The sequence below is a fragment of the Schistocerca cancellata genome, chromosome 5 (assembly GCF_023864275.1).
Source record: "Schistocerca cancellata isolate TAMUIC-IGC-003103 chromosome 5, iqSchCanc2.1, whole genome shotgun sequence".
Lineage (NCBI taxonomy): Eukaryota > Metazoa > Arthropoda > Insecta > Orthoptera > Acrididae > Schistocerca > Schistocerca cancellata.
The window spans coordinates 225,226,685-225,244,242 of NC_064630.1; the positions used below are offsets into that span (position 1 = coordinate 225,226,685).

At 41.0% G+C, this 17,558-nt stretch overlaps 1 protein-coding gene across 1 annotated transcript; it reads right to left on the reverse strand.

Annotated features, from left to right (window-relative positions):
* Positions 1–3,916: 3,916 nt before the first annotated feature.
* LOC126187543 (translocon-associated protein subunit delta) lies at positions 3,917–4,876 on the reverse strand. The gene has a single exon (XM_049928690.1). It carries the CDS (start codon positions 4,756–4,758, stop codon positions 4,243–4,245), a length of 516 nt encoding a protein of 171 aa, XP_049784647.1. The 5' UTR covers positions 4,759–4,876; the 3' UTR covers positions 3,917–4,242.
* Between the last annotated feature and the right edge of the window lie 12,682 nt (positions 4,877–17,558).

Consider the following 17,558-nt stretch of genomic DNA (forward strand, 5'->3'; position numbering starts at 1 on the left):
AAGCATGTACCACAGCCAGAAGAAGAAAAAAAAATCTTTCGTTGCATCAGAGGCAGCCTTAAATTATTAAAATATTATCTACAGAACTATAAGCAAGTTGTGTATGTTGGAAATAAATATCCTATTACTGACAGTCATTAATGACCTGTCACCACTTGTTAGGTCCAGAACAGTACTATATGCTGATGTCACAATTTATCTCCACAGTAGTAATTTTAAAACTTGAACTGAAAGTAGGCTCACTGGACAAAACACCAGTCATGCCCTTAAAAATGCAGACTGTTTGCTTTGGATGGTGTAGGCCTGATACCATGCAGTCGCACAACCCTCAACTGCTAACAAGTCATGGCAGTGAAGTGATGTGTGGGTGCTAGTCAGTTCTATGGAATCAGTGCAGTAAGATTGGTCAAACTGGAGACTTCATAGAACAGAGCTATTGTGGTTAGACATGCCCATGACCACACTGTGAGCGAAGTTACATGATTCATGTGTGTATCAATGTGGACTAGGAGTACACATGTGTGTATCAATGTAACATGGTATAAGAACAGTGATTGTATAACGATGCTGACCAGCAGGAACTGGAGACGAGGGCCACACTTTTTCAATGAAAATCTGATTCAAATCAAACCACTTGCTGCTGTCAATGATCCAAGTCGATCTCTGAAGGTTCCTGAGCGAAAACTGAACAGAACTGGATGCAAAGAGCATTTGAAATAGGGTAGCTCACAAGAGGATATTGCTAACAGTGACACACAAACCTGCATATCTTCAGTGGGCCAAACCATGTAGAAAATGGACAGTAAGGACTGGAGTGTGGTCCATCGAGTCACGAGTTTGCCTGTAAAATTATGCAAGGCATCAAATACCCAGTGAGGTGTTTAACCTGCAATGTACGGAGATTGTGGTTCAGGTGCAAGCTGATTCTTCCATGTTTTGGGGACATTTTTCATACAGTGACTTGCACTCACTCATTCACGTTACCTAGAACATGAAAAATGATGTTAGTTTTCTGTAACTTCACGAAAAGTACGCAGTAGATACTCCCGTCTTTCAAGATATCAGCCATGTTCACAGGATTGTACATATATGTTCTCAGTTTGAAAAACACTCTGAGCCTTCTATAATACCTTGACTGTTCTGCTAAATCATCCAATCTTAATTCCATATAAATGTCTGGGACTATTTGGGACAGTGGGTAAAACATAGCTGTCAACATCCCTGCAATTTGGTAGCTGTATCACATCCAATCAACAATGGATGGATTCAGCTGGCTCTAGCATACTCAAGAAACCTTGAGGGTTCTTCTTCACCAAATTTGGCCCATTATCGAGGTTAGAGAAGGTGTTACACAGCACTTGTGTGACTTCTCTTGGGGGTCTGACTAATGTTTTGTTGTATATGCTTTCAATTGCATATGCATATTACTGGCTTAGAGCAAATGGATTCCTAATGAATGAAAGGAAAACTCAGATTTTACTTTAAGTGATAAATTTTCCCTCAAATGATTCTAGCTGTGTTGAACTCTTGTGAATAAGTTCAAAGGTTAAATTACATCTGGGTCATCATATAGAAGTGGCACATTATGCCAAGTAATTTATCTGTTATGGTGATTTACACATTGTGTACCTGAAACGCATGTTACAACATTCTATTTTGCAATTTTTCATTGCAACAATATAATATAGTATTATTCTGTGTAGAAATTCTAGCAGTATACACGACAGCTGAATAACGCAGAAGAAAGCTATTAGTCTAATTAATAGATTTTTAGATAAAGTACATACAAACCTTTGTTTTCCGGAGAGAAAATTGTGACGCTTAGTTTTGAAATGAATTCTCAGGCATCATACAATTTACAATAAAGTAGTCTGTAACTTTGTAGGTTTTACAACAGCTTATCACTTACTGGACCATAAGTCTCTCTTCCAAATTTTGAAAACACAAGGTCCGAACTCAAAATCACTGCAATTATTAGGGAACCACTAAATACTACCAAATCTAATGTAAAATTATGGGGTGAAATTTCAAAGCACTTTAAAATTAAAAGAGGAGACAGACAAGGTAATGGACACTCTCCATTACTTTAAAACTGTGCCTTAGGAAAAAAAAAATAATAATAATCCAAGAGCTGTAGAAACTAAAAACCAGGGCTTCCAATTGACAAACCAATCTAATTAGAATGAACTAATATTAGAATAGACTGCTTAGCTTTTGCAAATGACTTCACAATTCTTTCTTAGGCCATTCAAACAGCACAAGAAAAACAGAAATTATTAAGGAAACAGTAGGAAGGATCCTATTCCAAATATCATATGAGAAAACAAAATACATGTCTTGCAACAACCTGGGATTTCAAACTCTAAAAAATGCAGGAAAATCGATAGAATTTTTCATTTTAAATATTTGGACAAAACCATTCCGCTCATTTCAAACAGAAAGCAATACAGAAACTGAAACGTATACCAACATATCTTCAGACATGAAATAACATTTGCTAATATTCTATGAGCATATTAAAAGAATGGAATGAACCAAATTAACCAGCCAGGTTGTGGAAGTTACAAAATTTGCAATAAAGCAAATCTTTACATATTGGAAACAAAAAAATCTTAGGCAAAAGCTCCACCAACAGACAGCTGGCCTCAAAAAAAAAAAAAAAAAAAAAAAAAAAAAAAAAATGCAAGATGACCAGAACAGCTTGGTCTAAATATGAATTCATAGGCACGCTACAATAAAATCCTGAAAATGCCCCTTACTGTAAATAACAATAGGCTAATACAGAATATATAAAAATTTTGTCATAAAATAGTTTTCCATTCAGACACAATATATGCTCATCAAGTAGGAAACATACACAAATATAAAACATTTATGAAGTAAAGAGAAGATGCCATTATAGACCAATTTTGGAAGCTGCAGGCCTATTAACTAATTTCGATTTGTGCTTATACAAGTAAGTTTGCAAACCTTGTCGCTTCCTGTACTTACCTAACACTGATTGCTTAGTATTTACATGACTAGAACATTTAAGAAGAGAGAACCATTTACAATTAACATTCTTAGCTGTCATGCTGTTAACAAAAGGTGTCAAAACTGTTAAGTAGAAATCACAAGATTAATTTTTCCTTATCTACTGTGGTTGTATACAATAGTACAAATATCTTCAAGTCATTTAGCCTACCAAGAACTTATGTGATTTACAATAATTGTTTTAAAAGGAAAATAATTAAGAGAACTGTCAAAAATCACAAAGAGCAGTGAGAAAAGAAGGTCTATTAACTGGAGAAGGTTGGAATGAAGGGTGTGCACGAGCAGATCACTCTAGACTCCAGTCACATCTGCAAAAATCCAAACTGGCATTGGCACAATGAAGAGAAATGACATCCTGGATGATTACATAGCTACAGCATTAAATTTCCCTTCTGCTCTGGTATATACGCAGAAGAAAGATTCTGAAATGAACCTCTTAGCCCTATGATAGTCAGTACTATCTGCCACGGTGCTATTCTGTCAAGGCTTACTAACAATACACTTCTGAAACAGAACATACGAGGTGCTGAATAACAAAGACCTTCTGTCACTTTGAGATACATCTCACTGCCAAGGAGAGGCAAATATTCTGCTTCAAACTGTGAATCTGAATGATATGTTCTGGGCCTGATAAATTGCTGAACACGTTTATTTCTCTCAGTACGATAATCTTTCCTTAAAAGGACAATTAAAATTCACTGCAATCTCAACTATATAAAACAAACACCACAAAAATATTTGTTAATTATTCTATGGCATCAAATGTAATAAGCTACAGCACATTGAGTAAATATGCAAATCTTAAGAAAAGATAACAGGTTAGTCTTTCTGATGAACAGTCTCGTCCAAGTACAGGGCAGAAAAAAAAGAGAAACAGAACAAATCCAATAAATTCGTTTATTACAAACAACTCCAAGAATTTTCTCCCATCACTCAACTTGTTTATATCTGATACAAAATATTTATCGTTAACAATGGAGCAATATTAGAATCATAACACAAGAATCACAACCACAATATGTTCGAAAGATGTGTAATGATAAAACGAAGTTTTCTGTGCATTTCGGATGAAATTATTAAGTCCAAGAAAAAATTATATGCACATTTTTCCACAATGTCATTCCACTGAAGATTTTGATGTTACGATCGTACACCTTTGGCGTAAGTCTCGAATATGTGATGAGATCAGTGTTTAGTTCTAAATGATTATCACGATAACAATTTAGATTTTGCGGAAAATGCCACATACCATACGGCAACTGCAAGGACTGCAGCCATAAATTCTGAATTAACCCAAGGGCCGGTGTAAGCGCCTGGGTAATTCACAACGATTGTGACCAAAGGCTTCACTATCGATGGGTCTTCACCACTTCTGGCGGCTTTACGAAGAGCTGCATACCCTTCGTCATCGTACAGATTTACGCTATAGTCGCCTGTTCTTGCCTTCTTCACGTCTTCCGTCCAGCTGACTTGATATTTGTCGTCTCCAATCCTGGCGGCTGGCACGGTCCTTCCGTTAATTTCTGCGTACAGGGGGATTCCTTTCGCACCATTGCTGCATTTGAGCGTAAATTCCGCGACAAAGGCGACGTTTACCAGAACTGTAGCATCTGGAGTTGTATATGCAGATGCGGAAACTTCAGGTTTGGTACAAGATTCTGATAATGCTGAAGAAAACTGAGCCACTCCTAAAGCTAACAATAGAAGATAATTCACTGGAGCCATTGCTGTTCAACTAACAAATTAAACCGTACGTAGACGAGTCTGTATACAGACAAGCACACAACGCCACACCACTGCTAACGACCTACTTCACCGGCCAACAGATGTCTGCTAGCCACGTTTCTGTCACGTAAGGAATAAACCAAAGACTTTCGGTCCCATGAGTTGAAAGATAAAATTCACCCACACCATCATCGCCAGCTACACAGTCTAACATCTGTGGCCAGCTACCCATCGAAGTTAAAACGGTATAAAATGCAAAAACTGGAAACTACTTCTGAATACTATATTAATAAATAATTACATCGACAAACTACTTTGTCGTACATATAAATAAATAACCATTTCTTCCGCTGTCACTGTAGAGAAATCGTTAAATTTCAATATAATCGCGTTTTGTATGCCCCTTGTGAATTGATATCTCGTTTATTTACTCATTCATCTATACGTAGACAAATTTCTTTGTATGTCGTCACTGCACATAGAGATATACATTATTTATGGAAGAGGTACACCAGATGGGAAAAAAAAACAGGATACGGGATACGTAAGAAATTAATGGTACAGGAGGAGGAGGAGGAGGAGGAGTTTAGTGTTCAACATCCCGTCGACTACGAGATGATTAGAGATGGAGCACAAGCTCGGATTAGATTAGGGAAGGATGGAGAAGGAAAGCGGTCGTGCCTTTTCAAAGGAACCTCCCAGCATTTGTCTTAAGCAATACAGGGAACTCACAGAAGACCTAAATCAGGATGACCGGGCGAGGATTTGAACCGTCGTCCTCCCGAATGCGAGTTCAGTGAGCTATCTGCTAGGCTACCTCGCTCGATTTGTGGTACCAGAGTAGGCCTGTAAGATTTTATAGTAACTACGAATGTGACAGGTATCCCCAACTGAAATCCACACTAGTCCAGAAAACCCACATTTATTTTCCATATAAACACACCTTTCCCAACAAACAGGTTAAGCCCCCTACACATCGAAGCGAACACAAGCGAATGTGCATTCGCAAGTACTGCGTAGTAGACTTGGCCACTGTTTCTATGTTTCGATACAGTGTATCGATACCTGGAACTGTTTCAGTGTTTCGGAACGGCTATGGTTCACTGTTTCGAAACAGTGGTGTTTCATTCCGCCCCTGTCTCGGATCTCGAGCCAGACACAGAAACTGTATCGTTGTTTCAAAATAAGACTGTTTCAGTCCACCTGCGCCTGGAACGGACTAATTGTATCGAAACAGTGATGTTTCATTCCGCTCTGTGTCGGACGAGATTCGGGCTCGGCACAGGTACTGAAACACAACATACCACTTCATGAAACACTTTCAAGAGTGTCGAAATCTTTTGATAAGCAATAGCATGAAGCTTAAGATATCCGAAAATAAAGCTTCGTTTCTAGCTGACTGTCCTATTCCGAAATGGCGTAACATCTGCTTTATAAACACTAACCAAACAATAAAAAACGCATACTATTCGCATTCAAAATAATAAATATGTGAAAATCAGTTAAATTACACTTTTTTATAACATACGCTTCTCTGTTCATGTACAGTAATCATATTAAGAAACGCAAGTAAGACTACAACATTTCAAATAAAAAAAGGCGTAGAGTGACAGTTATTAGACATGTACATAAATTTGATGTAGGTATAATTGCAAGCAATCTGTTTGACATATCACTGATAGTGTAATGGTGAACGGGAAGCATCGTAAATTTATAGTATGGTTCGAAACACCTTGAAACACAAAATTTTTTTCTGTTATATTTTGTTATTTATTCGAATTATTTGGCATTATTTGTGAGTCTATAGTCACTGTGTCTATTATCCACAATGATTCCCTTTGTGTGCATGGAAATTATCAGGATGGGTGTATTAGCCATACTAATGGAATGTGGGAATCCCAGTAGCATATCTGTTGTTTCTGCAGTTTGCTCCCACCTCCAGTTCCGTTCGTGGTGGTTCTTCTGTCTTCAGCTAAGGCTTTCCTCAGCCAATTGAAAAGTATGAAAGTCACACGACACAAAAGCAGCGCATTTGCTGCAGGAAATACGAAACTGCCAAGACGCCTAAGTGATAGTTTCGTACTTTCTGCGTTATGATTAGCGCTCTCGCACCTCATTTGTGTTTATATGGACATACTTATACAGTAGACATTCAAGATGATAAAATGTGTAGGTTTATTAGATTACAAAACACAAACTGTTTCACTGTTTCGAAACACCGTATCGAAACACTACATTGTACTGTTTCATTTGTTTCGAAACATTTACGTGTTTCAGTTTGCCCATCTCTACTGCGTAGGGACTTCGCTTGCTCGCTCCATTGTTGGCTTCTACCTGCAAATAATCATTTACAGTAGAGCGAAAGGAAGAGAAAGCAAATGTGATTGTTATTTTTTTTCACGCTAAAACATTATCTCGGGAAAGTTACTTAACCTATTTTCTGTACGTCGTGATGGAGTAAAGAAACATACAATTTGGTTTATTTTGTATAGCGAACACGCTGTTTGTCATGAAAGCAAAACGTAGTACAGACAGAAAAACACGCCTGTCTGAATTTTCGCTTGGAAGAAGTGTTGGTTTGACAGTTATTAGTGATTTGCAGCTGTAACCATCACTTGCTTTGTTCCAAAACTTTACCCGAATGACGATGGATGATTTTCGCCTCTTCCTAGCCGCGACTGAACGGAATATTGCATGGCAAGACACAAATTACCGACGATCCATATCAACAGAAGAGAGGCTAGTACTAACGCTGCGATTCTTAGCAATAGTTGACAGTTACTCTGGCCTCAAATATCTATTTCCTAAATAAACCGTTCTCTTTCCCAAATAATTTCTGAAATATGTAGTGACATATGCGAAACACTTTCATAACGGTACAAGCGAGGGAGAGACAGGCTCTAAGAATGAACAATGTAGTTTAAAAATATACAAAAGATCAGTAGCAACTGTATTAGAGGGAAAACAGTTTTTATTTGTTCTGGTCCTGTATTTAAATTTCGAAAAATAGTACTTAAACAGTCATACTAAGACATACCTTAAATTCAAGTCACGAGAATGATCAGGTCTTTCATTTTACATTAATCTATGTTATTTGTTAATTTGGTGACATTCATTTTTTATAGCGGTTATATGGAACAAAGGAGTAACCGAAAAAGCAGGGCATAGATTATATTAGTAAGTTTGTGAACTCCGGTATCTGTCACTTATGCAGTAACTGTAGACGTGGAAGGGGAAGAAGAATACATCATATCACAGTGCTTTAAAGGCAAAGTACTTGGAACTATTTTTTCGTCGGCATCCATTCCCAAGGTTGTACGTTGTTTAGCCCTTTCACACCTAAAAGAAGGCAGGTAGTAGTTCATTTTCTTAACTCCCTCTGTTGGCACTGCCAACACTTTGGCAAATTCCTGGCAACCTTTTTTTTTATGCTATGGATCCTTAGGATCATACAAGCACTTGCGGGATCTGTACACTTCTATCAAAGTAAGTACACTTTCATCCAACCGATCTGCCACCACAAAAAAAACCACAATAATCAACACCAACTACAGCTCGCGCACAAAAATGGCACACAGCAGTGGAACAAGTGTACTGTGTCCATCACCGAAGCTAGCGCAAAAGTAGAGAGGACACGAACTTCCTTCGATGGTTCACTCTAAAAACAACACCCACTGAATCACAAGCGAACACTTGCGAATGCAAGTCGCAGGCAAGTGAACACCAAGTAAGAAGTGTTTACACCAGAGAGAATTCTCGTTCACTTTGGCTCGATCACTTGAGTTCACTTCGGTGCAAAGGGGGCGTTACAGTAAAACTGGGTGACTTGGGACAAAATTACGTACATTTATAGTTCTGTATTTTCGAGCTTTTAGTTTACATAACCAAAAGTTTTGCCCTTTGTTTGGTTTGCATATAACATCAGCTTTCTGTCTGAGGGCAATGTATTCTTAAATTAATAATGCTGGCAGCCAGGTATTATTTGTAAACAGGAAGTAAAATATCAACTTTGATGATTGTTCCGGAACTTTCTTTGATTTATTACATGAAGAATAATTTTCGAGGAGTATCTTCTAGGCTTGTCAAAGTGACATTTTTGTTAAAGTGTAAATCCTGGTAATTATTTATACTGATTGGGCACTTACCTTGGGAGATATGTGACAGTTTTTGTGCAGATATATCCTCATTCCTACCAAAGATTTTTAAATTTTATTGTAGCAGGAAATGCTATGTGTTTATGTTAAAAGAGCTAGTACACGCATAAATGCAAGCAGCAACGTAAAAAATTTGGAGGCCGTGGAGGCCCACGTCCCTACTGTCGCCATCCACCCCCACCGTCCTACCTTACCCCCACAGGCCGTTCTCCTACTCCGTGAATCCCGCCGTCTCTACCGTGCCTTCCTCCACACGCGTGACCCGGACACACTACGACGCCACCGGCAACTCCAGCGACACATTCGTAATTTGCTCATGGCTAAGAAACGCCGGAACTGGCGACAGACATGCACCCGTTTAAATACTACCCTACCTATCAACTCGTCCAAGTTCTGGTCGGCCTTCCGTCGCCTTACCGGAACTAAGCCCTCCCCCTACTATCCTCTTCTCCATGATGATCACCCCTTCCCTGACGCCCTTAGTAAGGCCAATCACTTTGCCTCCTACCTGTCCGATGTGTTTTACATCCCCGATGATCCCCAGTTTGATTACTCCCTCTTCCCAGATATCCGCGATCGGACTGACACCTCTGTCCCTCCCCTCGCTCCTGGTTTCCAGTACTTGGACAACATTGCACACACGGAACTCAATACTCCTATCACTACACAGGATCTCATTGCTACACTCCGCACGAAACGCAACACCGCTCCTGGCCACGATCGTGTCACCTACCGTCACCTTCGTGAAGCTCCTGTCTCTTTTCTCTCCACCCTGGCCAGGCTCTACAATGTAGTCCTGTCCACCGGTTACTACCCCGACCTGTGGAAAACCTCCCGTATCCTCATGTTCCTTAAACCTGGCAAACCGCCGTCCGCCGTCTCCTCCTACCGTCCCATCAGCCTTACCTCGGTCTTCAGCAAGGTCCTGGAATCTATCCTCACCCGATGCATCCACCAGCATCTCCGCCAGCACCGCCTCCTTCCCGTTACCCAGTGTGGCTTTCGGCCGTCCTTCTCTTCGGACGATCTTCTCCTTCACCTCACTCATCTCCTTTCCGAACAGCTAAATTCCCGTCGCTCCGCAATCTTCCTCTCCCTTGACCTCGAACGCGCTTATGACCGCGTATGGCATTCCGGTCTCCTCTTCAAGCTCCAAACCTTTGCCCTTCCCATCAACTACGTCCGTCTGATCGGCTCCTTTCTCTCCCGCCGTCCTTCCTATGTCACCATCCATAACACAAATTCCTACACCTTTTTCCCCTCTGCCGGTGTGCCCCAAGGCTCCGTCCTCTCTCCCCTTCTGTACCTTTTGTACACGGCGGACATGCCGCAGCCATCACCCCCCATCCACCTTCTCCAGTTTGCCGATGACACCGCCTTCCTTGCCCTTGCCCCCACCCTGCAACGCTCCCAACGCCTTCTCCAATCCCATCTTGACCGGTTCACTGCTTGGTGCAACCAGTGGCTGCTCAAGGTCAATCCCTCCAAAACCCAGGCGATCATTGTAGGCAAAACCACCCCTTCCTTCCGCCTCCTTGATTTCTATCTCACCGTCTATGGCCGTCCTATCGCCCTCGCTCCCACCCTTAAGTATCTTGGTGTCACCCTCGACCGTCGCCTCTCCTGGACTCCCCATCTCCGGACAATCCAAGCCAAGGCACGCTCCCGACTCAGTCTCCTCAAGCTCCTCTCCGGCCGTACGTGGGGTCTGGACCCCTCCACCATCCTCCACACCTATAAATCCCTCATCCGCCCTATTCTTTGTTATGCCCATCCAGCTTGGATCTCTGCCCCCCCTACCTTTTACATATCCCTCCAAATCCTTGAATGCCATGCTCTCCGCCTCGCCTATCGCATCCGTCTCCCCCCCCCACGCGGATCATTTCTACGATCTCATCCCCTTCCCCCACCTTCTCCTTTTTCTTGAAAGGATACGGATCCTGTACACCTCCCGTAAACTTGATCCTCCTCACCCGCTCGTCTCCTCGATCCTCTCCCACCCCCGCCCGCTGCCGTGCCTGTCTTCCCACGTCCCACCCGGTCTCCATCTCTCCACCCTCCTTACGCTCTCCCAAGGTGGCTTCCGCCAACTCCCTCTCCCTGATGATGCCCTCCTCCCCTCCATCTACCCCTCCTATCAACTTTGACCCTGCCCCACCCCCCACTTCTGGTGTCCTTTCCTTTAGGCACCCTCCCTCCCTTATCTTCCCTTCTCTTTCCTTTTCCCCCATCCCCTCCCTCCACCCCTCTTCCCCCGGGCTTCCCCTCCCCCTTCCTCCCTCCCCCTATCTCCCCTGCCTGTGTCATCTCTGCTCTCCCCTCTCGCTCTTCCACTCCATTTCCACCTCCTCCTCTTGGCAGGTCCCCGGACTCGCACACGCACAGTGAACATTCGCGCGCCGGAGGTCATTGCCATCAGTGTCTCGTGTGTGCGCCTTCGTTTGTGTTTAGTGTATATTCGCCGTCACTGTTCACGTGTACCGTCGCCGTCATCCATGTTTTGTGCACCGTGTCAACTAGTGTCAGTGATGTTTTCTCGTCCAGCGTGAACGGCTCCGGGTGTTTTTTTCTTGTTTTTTTTTGTTTTTTAGTGTCTACATTGTTTTGCCCGCCGTTTTGTTTGTATTCTCTGTGCCCCCTCTATATATTACTTATTGTAACCTCAAGGCTGAAGAGCGGCGTACTCAGCTGCTGACAGCCCGCCTTGTGTAAGGTGATAAAAATCACAATAAAGAAAAAAAATAAAAAAATAAAAAAAAAAATTTGGATAAGGCTCTTGAAGATGCAAAAATGTGCCACGTAGCCTTCGTAAAGCAGCTGAGAAATATTGTATAGGAAATTACAAGCTTTCTCGTACACTTAATGGAAAACATAGTAGTAAAATTGGCGGACGAACTTCTCTCTTTGTCTTCAACATAAGAAGATACTTTTGTGAAAAATGTGCTTCAGGGATTCCCACTAACTGCTTACAACATCAGATTTTTAGTTAAATACTATCTTGACAGGGAAGAGAAAACCATCCCAAGATTCGGGAACAACATGCCTGTTGATGAGTGGGTGCGATCATTCCTGAATCGTCACAGTAATGTGCTGTCTGTGAGGTTAGCAGGCAAATAAAGCGTTGTCGAGCACAAGCCTCTCCGGAAATTATTAACATGTTTTTCGATAATTTTCAAGTTGAACTGCAGAATATGAAGCTGGCATCAGTCATCAACTTTTGTGAAACAAATTTATCAGATGATCCTGGCAGAAAGCATGTTCTGGTCAAAAGGGGTTGCAAGCACCCTGATTTTATTCTCAATTCTTCAAAGACCTGTACATCCCTCATGATGGCATGTGCAGGAGATGGCGATAGCCTACCTGTATTTAAAGAAGCAAGATTCCCACAGACATCATAGGTGACACTCTATAGTCTCACGTGTCTCAAACTGTAATGGCAAAATGCCGAGAGGAAGATATAAAATTTATTTGCCTGCCAAGGAACTCTACTCATATTTCTCAGCCTCTTGATGTATCCTTCTTCAGACCATTCAAGTGACACTAGTGTGAGATCTTGATGGAGTGGAAGATGAAAGGAAATAGAGAAGCAGTGCCTAAGGGCATATTCCCATCAATGTTTAAAAAAACCTGTTTCAAGAATTGAAGGCTCAGCAGGAGATATTACAAGGTCAGGATTTGAAAAATGTATCACTCCTGTCAATCACCAGAATGTACTGGCTCAAATCCCTTTTGCAGGTGCCAACAAAGTTAACACCAATGAAGACAGAAGTTCAGTTGAATAACAACTGGAGGGGAGTATGATTGACCTTTTGAAGAGGTTGCACTATGGGGGACACGGAAAATGGTACTATTTCTAAACAGAAGAAGAGAAGAATAGAGACTGAACCAGGCAAAAGTGTGTCAAATACTGAGCCTAATGAAGCATGACTGGATTTGAGTACTGGTGTGGCAGTGCAGAATGTGATCTGAGGATCCATTAATGAATTATGTTAATGGCAATGACAGCAACCTTTCATTTCCACAGGTTGTTCAACAGGAAAATGATGTTTCCTATGGAAGCATAGCTGAATGAGATTATCTGCTCATTGAAATTACTATAAAAAGTGCTTCTAAAAACTCCATCACTAAAAAGTGTTTTGTGGGAAAAGGAGTCACAATTTCTGAAAATTCTAGAGGTGACTCTAGGAAAGTTGTGAAATTTATGAGACAATATAAAAAAAGTTAGACACTTTTGTATGGCCTCAAGTGTATGATATGAGCTTTGTTTATCTTCATTAAATAAAGGCCTGCCTATTTCCACCCAACAACTTCTAGATATGGACTGATGAAATTTTCATCTAATATTATACTGTAAATTAAACTGTTCATGTTGCAGTGCAAATAAATTATTTTTTTAAAATTAATGTTATATTAATAAAAACATTTTACTGGTAACTTTATGATTGTTTAAGAATGTTATTCATGAGTATTATGACAAATATTTTTAAAAAATTATTTACATCCTGATTTTATTAAAATGTGAATGTTAAAATCAATTCAAGTTATACTATGTGTCTCATGTCACCTCATTGATGTTCTCACATGGTACATACATTAAACTTGAAGGTGATGAGGTGACATGAGCAGCTAGTTTTTTGTTTATTTGATAATGAATTATTTTACTCATAGTTTGAACATCAATTGGTAAAGTAAAAGAAGTGACTACACTTTTAGTGTACAAAAAAGGATATTTAATTGAAGTTATATATGAATACCACATTTGAGAAGTTTGGAAGTGTCCTAAGTCACCCCATTTTACGGTACATGACAAAATGAGCGAAAAATAGTAACCACTGAGAGATCAAACAAAACATTAAACACATGAATTAAGTAATTTTGCCCTTGCCTCACAGAGCGATAGATCAGGAACAGCAGAGGTCCCAGGACGCTTCCCTGGGGAACACCTGATATCACTTCAGTTTTACTCGATGATTTGCCGTCTATTACTACAAACTGCGAACTTCCTGACAGGAAATCACGAATCCAGTCGCACAACTGAGACTATACCCTATAGGCCCGCAGCTTGATTAGAAGTCGCTTGTGAGGAACGGTGTCAAAAGCTTTCCAGAAGTCTAGAAATATGGAATAAACTTGAGATCCCCTGTAAATAGCGGCCATTACTTCGTGTGAATAAAGAGCTAGCTGCGTTGCACAAGAACGATGTTTTCTGAAACCATGCTGATTACGTATCAATAGATCGTTCCCTTCGAGGTGATTCATAATGTTTGAATACAGTATATGTTCCAAAACCCTACTGCAAACCGACGTCAATGATATAGGTCTGTAGTTCGATGGATTACTCCTACTACCCTTCTTAAACACTGGTGCGACCTGCGCAATTTTCCAATCTGTAGGTACAGATCTATCGGTGAGCAAGCGGTTGTATATGATTGCTAAGTAGGGAGCTATTGTATCAGTGTAATCTGAAAGGAACCTAATCGGTATACAATCTGGACCTGAAGACTTGCCCGTATCAAGCAATTTGAGTTGCTTCGCAATCCCTAAGGTATCTACTTCTAAGGAACTCATGCTAGCAGCTGTTCGTGTTTCAAATTCTGGAATATTCCGTTCGTCTTCCCTGGTGAAGGAATTTCGGAAAACTGCATTCAATAACTCCGCTTTAGTGGCACAGTCGTCGGCAACAGTACCATCAGCACTGTGCAGCGAAGGTATTGACTGCATCTTGCCGCTTGTATACTTTACATACGATCAGAATTTCTTCGGATTTTCTACCAAATTTCGAGACAATGTTTCGTTGTGGGACCTATTAAAGGCATCTCACATTGAAGTCCGTGCCAATTTTCGCGCGTCTGTAAATTTTAGCCAATCTTCGGGATTTCGCGTTCTTCTGAACTTTGCATGCTTTTTCCGTTGCCTCTGCAACAGCGTTCGGACCTGTTTTGTGTACCATGGGGATCAGCTCCATCTCTTACCAATTTATGAGGTATGAATCTCTCAATTGCTGTAGCTACTATACCTCTGAATTTGAGCCACATCTCGTCTACATTTGCATAGTCAGTTCGGAAGGAATGGAGATTGTCTCTTAGGAAGGCTTCTAGTGACACTTTATCCACTTTTTTAAATAAAATTAAATTTGTTTCTGGTGGATTTGGAAGAAACGGTATTGAGCCTAGCTACAATGACCTTGCTCTTCATCTTCTTCCTCACTGACACTTGTATTCCCTTCATAATCCTCAACATCTGATTCTTTGTAATCCTCTGCAGCAGGTACCAAGAGGCCAACAACTTCTCATGCCAAGGTTTCCACTTTCCTCACAGATGGATCCCACAAAACAAAACAAAAAAAAATTAAATAAAAGAGAGGTAAGGGTCAGTTGTTGCCAGAGGTCTCTGGAACACGTCCTCCATATTTTTTCATGCTAGAAGACTTTCAGGCAAAGTTTAGGCAATATTACCTTATCAACTTGTTTGTTGATTCCTCCACATCTTCCGACAGCCAACCAATTGATCATACTGACAAAGCAATTACATGTTATCTGTCACTCAACAATCTATGTGCTCCCGTTGGCATATTGTACCACGAGTATTCTTTAACCATAATGCCCAGCTGTTGCAGTGGTGTAGCTTCAAAGCTCTTCTATGACAGTTTGATGCCTGCTCAAAATCACCTACGAAATTATATGAGAATGGTGAATTAGTTGTTTAGAAACTCCAGTTATTAAAGTAGATGTTGCAGTGTTTTTGAAGAAATGTCACACTGTGTTCCGTGCATTTTACCTACTATTCCTTGTTTTGGCATGTCAATCAGAAGTCCCAATTGGTCTTTAGAGACTTTTTCAATTTTGGGTTTCATTTTTGGTTTTTCGACTTTGCCTGTTTCCATACGTGGTTCACAGTTCTTTGTTAAACTTTGATGTGCTAAATGAATACAGCATTCAAAACACCCAGTTCAGGAGTGAAGACTTAAAATCCTAACTTCAGATGATAACGTTGTAGAGTTTCCTACCCTAGTTACATGGCCTCAGTTCACAAAAATTTATAATAATTCAAATGTTCCAGATGAATATGGTACTGAAATGAAATATTGCTCTTCTCATATGTACTTTATAACAACTTCAACATGTGAATTCCCAGAATTAGCATTTACAAAGGTAAACGAAAAACAAAATACACGGTGGCACCTGATGTCCATGGATGGCAAAGTTATTAAAGTGGAAGGGGATCAAGTTAAAACAATGCTCTCCTCAAGGTAATAGCAACAATGGTTTGTGACTATATGTGGGGTATTGACAGAGTATGGGCTGCTATATTAGCTGAACGTCAATATGACATAGGTTGTTTGAAATACAGGGCTGCATTTTGGATGGACATGCTGCAGTAAACTCTAAGTCCTCAGACAAAGATAGCTATAGATGGAGTCACAAATGATGGCAGTTGAGTTTAGGCTTGTTCTGCACACCTACGTCATGCATTCTCCGAAAGCCAATGAACGTTCAGTAGCATTGTGAGCACTCTGCTGTTGATGCTGTAGCTAATTCCAGCATTAAACGTGATCATAGCAAGTTGTTTAATGAATTTCTATTCCATTTGTTGTGAGTTGTCATTGCTTATAATGGAGATAAGTGATAAATTCTGCAGAAGCAAGTGAGAGACATAATTTGCAAGATATTCACTTTCTTCAAGCAGAAAGCACACACACGCATGTACCACAACTGTCATTTGGAATCGTCAATAATGCAATCCCCATCTGTGCCTTGACATGTATGAACTGCCGTCATTTGTGGATCGAACTTTAATAGGCCCAGGCTGCCGATATGTTCAGCACTGAACTAGACAACTGGTGATGTGGAGAGTGCCCATAGATTTGCAACTGCTAAGGCTGTGGTCAGCATACCCTTGTGCTGAGATGAGCAGAGAATCACCACTGGAATTAAAAAAAGACTGTCCACTGTGGCAGCTCTCCACCAATTTTTCTGAGTGTACAGCGTACCTCAGCCAAACAGTCCACTGGTCTCTATGGTGGACATCCACCAAAAGCCACAAAAATTTCTCATTTTCTCCCTCCTTGACACCAGATCTACATGGAGTCACCAAAAATTGTCCCTTCCAATGGCCAAGCTGCTCGTGCAAATTGCACAAATGGCTTACTTATAACACCACGCCAGAACTCTTGCCTAGACATGGCATAGCGATATTCTTCCAATGAGACATTTTGCTGCAAATATCTATGCTCTTCCTCACTAAACTTGGCACCAGAGGAATGTGCGTTCGCTCCACACCTGCAGAGGACAATGCTCTTCACAGAGCAACCATAAAGCTCAGCGCCCATCTATCGATCGCATACCTAAGATGGACAATATGTGTCCAGAATCCAGGCTGCTGGCCATTGTCCTGCTGAAGACCAGGCTGCTCGTGGATTGACTTTATGGTGAGAGGCCAACCCCTCCACTCACAAACAAAGGGGTCACACTTTTATAGAAGCCTGGACCCTTTCCTGGAAGAGCCTATGGCAGTTTTTTTGACTTCTGCCTTTCTAGCCGTGTCTCCCTGCAATCATCGCTGACATAGAAAAAAATCTAGTGGCACAACTATTTATTGCAAACTAAATCTGTCATTCCCTGTCATATCTACAATTACTTGTCCTGA

Coding starts and splice junctions, on each gene's coding strand:
- LOC126187543 (XM_049928690.1), bottom strand. CDS start 4,758: ATGGCTCCAGTGAATTATCTTCTATTGTTAGCTTTAGGAGTGGCTCAG.